A 12,000-nucleotide genomic window follows, 5' to 3' on the forward strand; every position below is an offset into this window, starting at 1 on the left:
TAAAATCGAATTTTCAGTGTTTTCCTCATGCCATGGTTTCATTTCAAGGTTTAGAAAGCCAATTGGTATATATTCACCGACAACATTGCATGTATTCATTTTTGATTTTTTTTGTGTGGAAAAAATGCCTTTTATAAGTTCAAAAAAGTATTGTCTAGTTGACCAGTCCAGACTTTGATTACTAACAGTATATTTAAATTACTTTTTATAACAACGTGTCCCACTTCTTTATGTTTGTATAAACTAAATGCATTTGTTAAAAAAAAATCAAGCATAAATCGTTTTGACCGTTTGGTGCATGTTCAAATTGGCATCTTCTAGAAATACTTTGTTTGGTTTTCTTCTGCTAATGGTTTTTGATTGCGTTCCCTCCTTTAAATGTGAACAACATTGCGCATCCTTCCCCCCTCCCCCCTTTTTTTTTTTACACCTATCAAAATGCGAACTCCATTATACACTACAGACAGATACAACAACCTTATCCTGGATGAAGTTCATATTTCATAGCACTTTTCAATAGTATTTATAAAGTTAAAGATACTACAAATCAACTGACACAAAATGTATTTATAGCGTACACACGACTGTTCGAGTGGTCCCAATCAACACAAAAATTGCCATTTATTGTATATAATTATTAACTAGCTTGCGTAGCAGGGACACGCATGAAAGAATATAAATAATCGATGTCTCAGGTTGTATTAAAATTTATGTAACAGTTTGTGTTGTTATATCATCTTACCATTTTTATATCACTTGTCATCCAGACGCTCTACTTTGAAAAATAAAGCGGCTGGATGATCGAGACTAGTAAATCACAATCTGTGAAAAATTAAGAGTTTTAATTGACCCCTTGTAAACAAGACGTTGTTACACCACAGGTGTCCACACTCTTTCCGAAAATACTATTTACAAAAGTAAAGATGATTAATGTGTTTAAAAAAACTTAATTTGTTGTATATTTATCGTTAATCATGATCGACTTTTGTCTTATATTCATGATTTATATAGATAATTAAAAGTTGATTACTTTTTGTGTTCATTATTAATTGGGCTTGTATTGATTTGTTTTTTTAGGATTGTCGGTAAATTGTTGTTTTCTAAGTGTGATTTTCGAAATTTCCTTATGAGCTTGCATTGAGTTTTTTTTTTTTATGATTGTCGGTAAATTTATGGTTTCTCCTTTTCATGGATTGTGTATTTAGGACTTATATTTAATAAAAAATGGCAATTTTTGTCTCATTTGAAATAAACTACATTCATGTGCATGCATTATGTCGAAGTCCGATTTTATTTCGTGGGATGACGATCTCAATAGTTACGACTTGGATAAACTCCTAGGTGAATACACTGATAACGAACTTTTTGTCGATAGTGATAGTGAAGAAGATATTAGTGAGATACCAGCAAAAAAACCAAAACAAAAAGAATTGAACAATAGTGCAACTGGATATGAGTGTCCCCTTTGCAATAAATATCTAAAAACTTTAAGTGGTTTCCGTGGTCACACATCAAAGCAACACGGAAGACAAGACTTAAAAGGTACAGTGAATTTACTTTTCTTTGCATTATCTTAAATACAAATGTCATAACCCTCGTCCTGAACGAATGTAAGACAGAAAGTCACAATTCAGCTTTGAACAGGAAAACACTCAATAGTAAACAAATCTCGAGTTTTTTTCTTCAACTATTTATTCAATATATAAAGCAATTTTGTAATTATAAAATTCAATAATGATCAAATAATGGTTTTGTTAAGAAAAAAAATTCGTTAAAGTGGCTTAAGTGTCAAGAAACGTATCCGATTAAAATTTTATGAATTTGCATTTGCATTTATGAAGGCTTGTGAACAATTTCCTTAACTTTAACATGAATAAATAGAAATATTTCAAGATCTTTCTCTTAAATATTTGAGCAATTTTCAACAAACTATATGTGACTTTTTGTCCTATCAAAACATGTGACTTTTTGTCCTATCAAAACATGTGACTTTCTGACCATTAACCCGTCATGAACATACATGAAATATATGCCACTGGACATCAATTTTCCAACAATCACACTTTATGACAATTGAAGACTTTTGACCTCGAAGGAAAAACCATATTTAAATTATAAGAAACTGCTTAATAAACTATATGAACCCATAGTAGCAGATATATGAGTCTCAGACGCATGATTTGTTACTTGTTATTTGGCTTTGAACTATAGCTGTCAGATATTCTCAGATCTGTTCATTGTGTCTTTTTTTATCGGAAAGTATAAGTACCCAGCCAAGTCCACTTGTATTTTTGTCCATCTGATGAGTTAAACCTTTTTCAACTGATTTTATAGTTCGTTCTTACGTTGTACTGTTATACCACTATCCCAGGTTAGGTGGACGGTTCGTATCCTGCTAACATGTTTAACCCTGCCAAAATATTTTTGTAAGCGACTGTCCCAAGTGGGGAGCCTGTAATTTAGTGGTTGTCGCTTGTTTATGGTGACATATTTGTTTTTCATTCATTTTTGTATGTATAAATACGGCCGTGTCTGCATCATTTTGGTCTTTTGTGTATAGGTGTCTCAAAGGCAATCATAACACATTTCCTTTTTTGTCGAGCCTGCAACTTTTGTTGCAGAAAGCTCGACATAGGGATAGTGAACCCTACATGTATCTTTTGGACTTATTAAAAATCTCCTTGAAACAACCATACACATGTATATAATATACAAAATAAAGTCATGATTAATAGACCATCATTATCACAAGCAGTATGATTTTGTGTTCTGTTTGTTTTTGTGATGTTTTTTCTCCACGGTCACCAAATCTATAAAACCTATTAAGCAATTAATTTGTAGTTGCTTTTTGATGAACCAAATCACATCTGTAAAAATAACTCCAGCATACACCCTATTATTCTAAATTGAAAAGGACCAGTCAGAATGATAATCAATTAGAAGTTGTATTTATACAATGTACATGTATCTAAAATATCACTGCATATGATTCCATACTTTTTCAGTCTTTAAACCCAAATATAAGTCAAGAGAACAAAAAAATCATTCCAGGTATAAATAATATTTTGTATTATATGTCTCTGATTTCATAGAAATATATGTCAATCATCATTTTGACCTATGTTAGAATATTTATTTTTTTATAGAATCATTCAATCAAATGATTTATCTTTGTTTCTCTTTCAATGTTGACATTCTTTTCCTTTAACAGACTGATCACGTCTCGTAGCGAGTGCCTCTTTTAGTTTAATCATCTATCAAATAATACATTTAAGAGTTCACGATTGCTTTTCTTTTTTTAAATTTCATAACTGGATCCGTATCTGGAGGAATAAGCGACAGAATAGACCGGGCACCAGAATCAAATCCACAACTTTTTTTCTCGCGAGATCACCTCGTGAACATCCTTTCTAATTTTGTCGCCATCATGGGTTAGTAGATTTTGCACGTGGTAAACAATTAAAAGGTTTTGACGGTCATATAAAAGTAATTTGACAATATAAATTACCTCCCAGCAAATATAAAATTATATTTTCTTATTAGAAACAATTTTCGCCGCTTTATTATTTCCTTTTAACTCACAATGCTTGTAAATATACTGTGCTAAAAACCGTCATATTCAAAGCATGCTTTCATTCACTCGGAGTCTGTGTCAGTTTAACCGACTTGACAATGAAATTAAAATGTGTTTGGCTATCAATGAAATGACTCCTGCGCAGTCACATAATTTTAAAAACAAAGTAAGCTATTTCTACTCTACAGTTAAGTAACCACAGGCACTTGTTTCTATCCATTGGAAGAACCACTATCAACGTATATATAATTTTCGTAAATATACGTTGTAGAGGGTGGTAAAGGGGTACTGAACACGGAAACACGTGAAATTAAAATCGCAAAAACGTAGCACGAAAACTAAAAATCTGGAAAAACGTAGCACGAGAAATAAAATAAATATCAAGGAAAAAAGTACCAAAAGTTTTAACTAAGATCATACCACGATTTCCCGAGGAACTACGAGAACAACATAATATCCCGAAAACAAGATTATATATCCCGAGAACAAGATTTTTTATGGTGTTATATGTGTTTTTTTGCTTAAATAAGTGTAACAGCATACAATGATTAAGGTTTATGGCGTTCATAATTAATAAAAGTACACGCAATCTTCAGAAAAAGAAACAACACCAAGCTTTAGCTTAAAAGGAGATATTTGGAGAAAATTGTACAGTAATTACAGCATTTAATTATATCATAAGAAAACAATACAATTACTAAGATTTTGAAAACTAGTTATTTTAGTAAAAACTATGACGAATCATAATTTATTTCATTTTATTAACAATAACAATAACGATATAAATAAAATTTATTAACAATAGAGACATATAATTAATTAACAACAATAAGTTTTTATATGAATGTTTAACATTTTTTTTTTTTAATAAAATCTATTCTTTCAGTACATTTGATACTTTTTTTTTCTTTTCTGTCAGTTCTTCTAAGATCTTCTAATACTTTGATTTTCTTAAGTTGTCTACCGAATGTCCGCCATATTGTGTTCAACAAGGATTTTGTATACAAGACATAGAAATCGAATTTTTGACCTGAAATTGCATTTTTATTGAATAAAAACGAGTATTATCTCTTATTAGTATTCTTTATTATTGTAAAAAGTAGTAAAAACACAATAAAAACACCTATAACACAATTAAAAATTTTGATCTCGGGATATATAATCTTGTTTTCGGGATATTATGTTGTTCTCGTAGTTCTCGGGAAATCGTGGTACCCAGATCATGTAGCCCATATTAATGGACATGAAGACCTTGCTGTCACCTTTTAGCATCTGCAACTTGCATCTGATTTGAATTCATAGTAATTTGATGGACTTTATCAAATAGCATACATATACAATAGAAAGTAGAATGGTAACAATATACATCAATTTCTATTAGATTACAGAAGTTGTAGAATATATTATAACACACTGACTTCGAATTAATTTCAATTTACTTTTTAATCAAATGCAGAACAATGCAAGCACGAGAAATTAAGAGCACTGATACGAAAGACGGAAAATAAATAAGGGGAAACACGAAGCAAGCACTTTGAACCAAACATGAGAAAACGAGAAATAAAACACGGAAACACGTGAAATAAAAAGGCTGAAAACGTTGCAAGAAAATAACCTTTCACCACCTTCGTTGAAAGTGATTCTTCCAATGGATTGAAACAAGTGCCTGTGAAAGTAACACCATGTTCATTTTCTACCGAGGGGGTAAAGGGAGGCTATGAACACAAAAACATGTGAAATAAAAACGGAGCACGGAAAATATAAATCGGGTAAACGTGGCACGAGAAATAGAATTGCAAATATTATGTAAAAAGTATAAAGCAGTCATTAAATTATGGGAATAGCGACCACGTTGATACCTTTAAGCATCCGCAAGTTGCATCTGATTTGAAATAAAAATATATTCGTTCTCCTTCGACAGCGATTATATCCTGGGAACACATAATTTAAAATAAATCTTAGGTCTGACCTTGAATTTAGTCCTTGTTAACTTTTTTATGAAATGCAGGATAAAACGGTTGTTTTGCCAAACAAAGATCGTCTGTTGGACGTCAGAGCTCGTCCCATATCAAAAAGTGGATATTTACCCACCCAAAATAGATGGGCTGCTTTGTCCCTTCTGGTGCCCACTGACAGTTGCAATTGTATAAATCGGGTATCAATCTGTTCATTTTTCATTTATTTTTCATTTATTTCTTCATTTATGTAAGTTTCACCTTCCTGCCAACCTTTACCTCTTCAAAATTAGACAGTTTTCACAGTGACTCATCGATTTCTGCGTTTTGCCTTTCATTTTCAAAGATTATCAGGTGACCATGAGAAAATAGTGATGATTTATGCAAATGACCATAATGTAACACCTTGTTCATTTACGATGCAAGTTATTTAATTGTCGAAGAGCTTCCGATTGTTATCGTGGTCAGAACTAAATGCTTAATACCAATTTCATTAAGGAAATGACAAATTGTGGTTGGCTCCTATAAAGGAGGTGAAAAAAATAAATATTGCTTATTTGAGTCTCCAGGCCATGAACTCTCTCATTATAACTTGACGTCCATTTGAAAGTGAAAGTCAAAATGCAGAAATCGGGAGGTCTCTGTGAAAACTGTTAAAATATGGGAAAATAAAGGTTGGCAGGTGGTTGAAACTTACATTTATAAATGAAGAGATAAATGAAAAATGAACAGATTGATGCCCGATTTACATAATCCCAAGAAGTCAGTTAACACCAGAAGCGACGAAACAGCTCATCTATTTTGGGTGGGCAAATATCCACTTTTTGATATGGGAAGAGCTCTGACGTCCCAAGGCCCCAGCTTGTCTGGCAAAACAGCCGTTGGACGTCAGAGTAACTATGACTGGATGAAAATGAGAGGTACGACATGAAACACGGAAAATAAATAAGAGGAAACACAAAGCAAGCACATCAAAACCAAACAAGAAATAAAATGTCAAAACATGAAAACACATGAAATAAAAAGGCATTCTACTTTCATTCTCGGCAAGTTTGATATCTTGGAATATTTCAACCAATTGACGTTGATTTCCAGTAACTAGGATATTCTACCTTCTTGCGTATGAAAAACTATTTAGGTTATAATTAGATAATTGATTCATATTGAATGGGGAGCTAACCTTTTGGCAAACTTGAATACACTAGAAATTATTAACTCTCTAACAAACTGTAATAGCCACTACATTGTTGGACAGACTTCATTGAAATTACTATAATTTGAATATTTTTCTCTCCATTTTTACATAGGTAAACCTAGAGGTTTGAAAACTGCTAGGAAGCAGAGAAATCACAGAAGAGAACAGAAATGGCATGACAAAGACTACAAGAAGGCTCATTTGCCTTCAAGATGGTGCAAACCTTTCCAAGGTTCTTCCCACGCAAAAGGAATTGTGTTGGAAAAAGTGTAAGTTAAACAGAAATTATTTTTTTTTAATGTTTTTAATATACAATTTTTCGAACATCAGAAATTCTTTATTGGAAAATGTTGCAAAACTGTTAGCAAAGGTACCATGGTTCCTTTTGAAAAGATTCGGAAAGAATTAATGAGTTAGGTTCTACCCAAGGTTATTGTTTGCCAAAAAAAATGTGTGAATAAGAAGTTTGTTTTGGTACATACCATTCTGTGCAGGATTTACCTGCATAGATGGATAGAATATATAGATGTTTGTTTTAATGAAAGCTTCATTGTAGATTTAGATTTTTTTTAATATGAATTGCAATTTTCTTTTTCAGTGGAGTAGAAGCTAAGCAGCCTAACTCTGCCATCAGAAAATGTGTCAGAGTACAACTTATCAAGAACGGCAAGAAGATCACAGCCTTCGTACCTAATGACGGTTGTCTGAATTACGTTGAAGTGAGTAGAAAACACTGAATATAGAAATAAGACGATGGGGTATGATTGCAAATAAACAAATTTCCACCAGAGACTGACAGAAGTAAAAAAAAAAAGTAACTGCAAGAAAGTTGCAACTTATTCTGCAACAATGATCAAAATCCATAGACCATAGCAGTCTGTACTGTTTACCTCTTATCTGATGCCCCAGCCTTGTAAATATTGATTCGGTCTAGTAAAAATTTTCAAAACTTTGAATTCATGTTGTGTTGGTGTTAAGATTTCCAGACAAGAAGATAAAAAAGATTTTGACACATACCACCATAGCAAGGTATAAAGTCCCCAACATAACAAATGTTAAGCAAATCAAAACAAAAAACTAACAGCCTGATCCATGTACAATATGAAACATAAAACAAAATATTACACAGCAGCAAATGTTAATCAAGTGCACTGACTTGAGACTGGAACATACATGGTTAGCAAAAACTTTTAAAAAGGTCAACAGGTTAGACAATTGACTATCCCAGAAAAACAAAGCACAAAAAGAAATGAACTTGACACTAAGTTTCACACTCAAAGCACCGATCTAAGAGTTTTGCATTAATCATTTCATTTACATTTCTTCAGTATTTAATTGTATTTTTCCTAGGAAAATGACGAAGTTTTGGTAGCAGGATTTGGTAGAAAAGGACATGCTGTTGGAGATATTCCCGGTGTCCGTTTCAAGATCGTCAAAGTTGCTAATGTTTCCCTCTGGGCTCTGTTCAAGGGAAAGAAAGAAAGGCCAAGGACATAAGAAGACTGAGCTAGAGAAATAAAAAATAATAATAATACAAGTTTTAAGTTTTATATTGCTGCCATATGCTAGGCTACTGTTTGACTTTGTTCAAATTTCCGACATGCTTATACAGTAGAGATTTAATCCTAATGAGCCATTGATGCAACAACAGGCCTCAGGTTAAACTCTGATATTGATCCATATGGCTCACATTTGAATGTGTCAAAATACCAACTGTTGGAGACCATTAAAATATTGATGTAAAAGGACTTTTTGTCAAGCCTGTGACTTTTGTTGCAGAAAGCTTGACATTGGGATAGTGATATGGCAGCGTAAGCTAACTTCTTAAACGCTTTATAAATGGATGTCTCATGTTAGGAAGTTTCTGTCAGTCACATGTCCAATGTCCTTGACCTCATTTTCATGGTTCAATACAACTTGAAAAAGATAGTTATGCCCCACCTAAAATAGTAGAGGGGCATTATGTTTTCTGGTCTGTTCATCTGTCCTGTTTCAGGTTAAATAGTTTATAGTGACTTTATACCCCAATTTCTCGGTCCACTGAACATAGAAAATTATGGCACAAGTGGGGCATCCGCGTACTGGGGACACATTCTTGTTTGTAATGTTAAATTCTCTCTTATTATAAGTTAAGAGGATAACTATAATTGGTATGTGCTAACCTTGCAAGGTACTCATGCCTGTCAGACAGTTTTCACCTGACCTGAACCTCATTTCATGGATTAGGGATCGGGTTTAAGTTTTGGTTTTTCTACTTTCAGTACATTAACTTGTGTACAAGTATTTCAATTACTCTGAAATTGTATCACAAGTAGAAGGTCTGGATATATTTTGGGGATTAGGATGCCAACAGTGAAGGTATAAAGGGCCAAAAACTAGCATTTTTGTAGTTTCTGGACAATAAATTGTGTAAATGTATGAATCTCTCTTGCAGTGTACCACAAGGTTCCATATCACAAAAGAAGGGCTGGAATAGAGTTTGGGGGTAATTGCCCAATGTATGCGGGAAAACGGGACCAAAAGCAAGCATTTTTTCTAGTTTCCAATTTTTTAAAGGTGTTCAAACTTTTTGAAATTTCACAAATTTTATATAAAGTTTTTCAAGAAGAATCTAATTGCATAGTACTGTATCGTGCAATAGATCTGTAATATCTTGTCACTTATTTTGTGTCAGAAATCCAAATTTGCCAGAACTGTTCAGGGTATAAACCTCCGTGGTCGTATCAGGCTGCGCTCAGCGAAATATTTTATTCTTATACTGTATGTAACATGTCTACTTAATTTGGTGCGGAATGATTTTAAGGTGTCATCCGACCTTGACCTCATTTTCATGGTTCAGTGGTATAAGTTAAGTTTTTTGAGTTTTGAAGGAAATAGCATAGTAAACATTTTAATTGTTGCACACATTGTATTCTGAAGCAATGACAATAATTAACCAGAGATACAATTACAGTTGAGAAAGATTACCAAAGGTGTTACCTAGTTGATAGACATGTCACTTAAAGAAAATGTTTACATAAAAATGCTATAAATGCAACACAAGTCAACAAATCCCAATATGAGAATTGTTAGGGAATAAAATAACAGTTAAACACTTCATCATTGCAAATGACTTTTATCGAAGACGATAACGTAATTGGAACTTTCTATGTCTTCAATCATTTTGACAACAGTTCAAGAACTTTGTTTCGTTGGAGACTTCATTCCATGCTATCAAAGAAAACCTTTAAAATTGATACCTTACAAAAAAAAGTACCTTTAACTCGCCTGGCCCAAAGGACCAAGTGAGCTTATTCTCATCATTTTGCGTCTGTTGTCAGTTGTTACTTTTACAGAAATAATCTCCTGTTGAAACTACTAGGCCAAATTCAATGGAACTTGGCCATCATCATCATTTGAGTATCTAGTTTTAAAAAAGGCGTCTGATGATGTAGATGGTTGACATGGGCGATTGGCTAATAATTGAACATACAGGTAAACTGCAATCAGTTATAATTACAGAAAATCTGACTGCACAAAATTTTCAGAAAGTTGAGTCTAAATATAGGCAACAGTAATATACTGCTGTCGGAAAGTTATAAATCAACTAAGAAGAAACTTTTCCTGGTTACAAACTTAACTGACTGAAACACATGAACTTTGAGTGGAAAACAATGGAACAAGAACAATGAAGGCTGAAGTGCAACAAAAAAACAAACGACAATGCAACACACAGAAAGATGTAAGATAACAACTGCCATTTTCCTGACTTGGTACAGAACATATTAAGAAAAAATGGTGGGTTGAACCTGGTTTTGTGTCTTAGCAAAACCTCACCTTTTAATGGCAATGTTAAATATCATACTTTAAAAATGACAACTTTACACGACAGGAATACAGTACAAACAAATTCAAGAACATACGACATAGAAATACATAAATATACTATATAATTGAACATTTTGACAAGCTAACGACAATGAAAGCGAACACGTAAAACAACCTAGGACAGCACAATAGAGAGACGAACTATCTGTCACATATCCTGGTTCCCGGTACTACGTTCCAGGTATTAGCTATTAGCCATACTCTATCACATACTTAATATTGCGATCGGCCACACGAAGCCACAGTGTTCAAGTGACGTCACAGGTAAAATTCTATTTTTTTTTTTATCAAATTCAAGATCAGCTGTTACTTGATTTATATTATCACATTTTCAAGACAATTAATATAGAATTGTGTACTAATATGATAATTAATTTTATTAAATGATATGAGCAAATAAGCCCTAATACGGATAAATCAGCATGTGCAATACTAAAAGCGTTCCACTGTCGATATAAATCAAGATTTAATATTGCTCTTCGAACAGGGCCAATACAGAAAAAAGCGGGAAAAAAGCCGTATTAGCCCAAGGGCTAATACAGGACGTTCACTTCCGGTTTTCAATTTTCTGACGCCATTACTTAACTTTGGAAGTATAGTTATGCATAAAAACATTTGTATAATATTTTTTAAATTAAAGTCATAACATAAACAGGTTAAATGATGTGCAATGTTTTGAAACGGAAAACAGGGCCAATACAGAAAAAAGCGGGAAAAAAGCTGTATTGGCCCATGGGCTAATACGGGATGTTCACTTCCGATTTTTAATTCTCTTATAACCATTTAATAAAAGTGTTATGAACTGGCTGTTTCTGTATTGGCACTGGTATAGATTCTCGGTCAGCTGTATTGGCCCTCGACCCTACGGGTCTCGAGGCCAATACAGCAAACCTTGAATTTATACCAGTGCCAATACAGAAACAGCCAGTTAATAACACTTGAGTATTATCTAGCTATGTAGGCATTTCTTCTAAATCAACTAAAACAATTAAATCGTGTACATATAGTTACTTTAACAAAAACTAAAATCTTATAAATGAACTGGGTGATAAATTATCTTTACTTTTACATATGAATAGAAAAAAAATAGATTTACAAATACCAAACCCTAAATAAATACACATATGTTGGATAATCAGATACTAGAAATTTCCAATAAAATGACTTTACTCGACATAACCGACCTCATGACCTAACTCAACGTATGTCGTCCTACTGCATTGAAGTATGACGGAGGGGGAGTATGGAACGCCATCACTGCCTTATAAGAAGAAACTACTATGACATGATGCAAATGTTGCTTACAGGATGTGAATTCTCCTTTATATGATGTGAATTCTTCATTACATGATGTGAATTCTTCTTTCCATGATGTGAACTCTTTTTTACATGATGTGAATTCTTCATTA

The 12,000-nt window shown here is 33.0% G+C and overlaps 1 protein-coding gene across 1 annotated transcript; it reads left to right on the forward strand.

Annotated features, from left to right (window-relative positions):
- Nucleotides 1–3,329: 3,329 nt before the first annotated feature.
- On the forward strand, nucleotides 3,330–8,261 carry LOC134723234 (small ribosomal subunit protein uS12). The gene is made up of 4 exons (XM_063586859.1): nucleotides 3,330–3,431; nucleotides 6,837–6,993; nucleotides 7,323–7,443; nucleotides 8,075–8,261. Exons 1-4 carry the CDS (start codon nucleotides 3,428–3,430, stop codon nucleotides 8,219–8,221), a joined length of 429 nt encoding a protein of 142 aa, XP_063442929.1. The 5' UTR covers nucleotides 3,330–3,427; the 3' UTR covers nucleotides 8,222–8,261.
- Nucleotides 8,262–12,000: the final 3,739 nt, after the last annotated feature.

The sequence above is a fragment of the Mytilus trossulus genome, chromosome 1 (assembly GCF_036588685.1).
Source record: "Mytilus trossulus isolate FHL-02 chromosome 1, PNRI_Mtr1.1.1.hap1, whole genome shotgun sequence".
In the NCBI taxonomy this organism is placed as follows: domain Eukaryota; kingdom Metazoa; phylum Mollusca; class Bivalvia; order Mytilida; family Mytilidae; genus Mytilus; species Mytilus trossulus.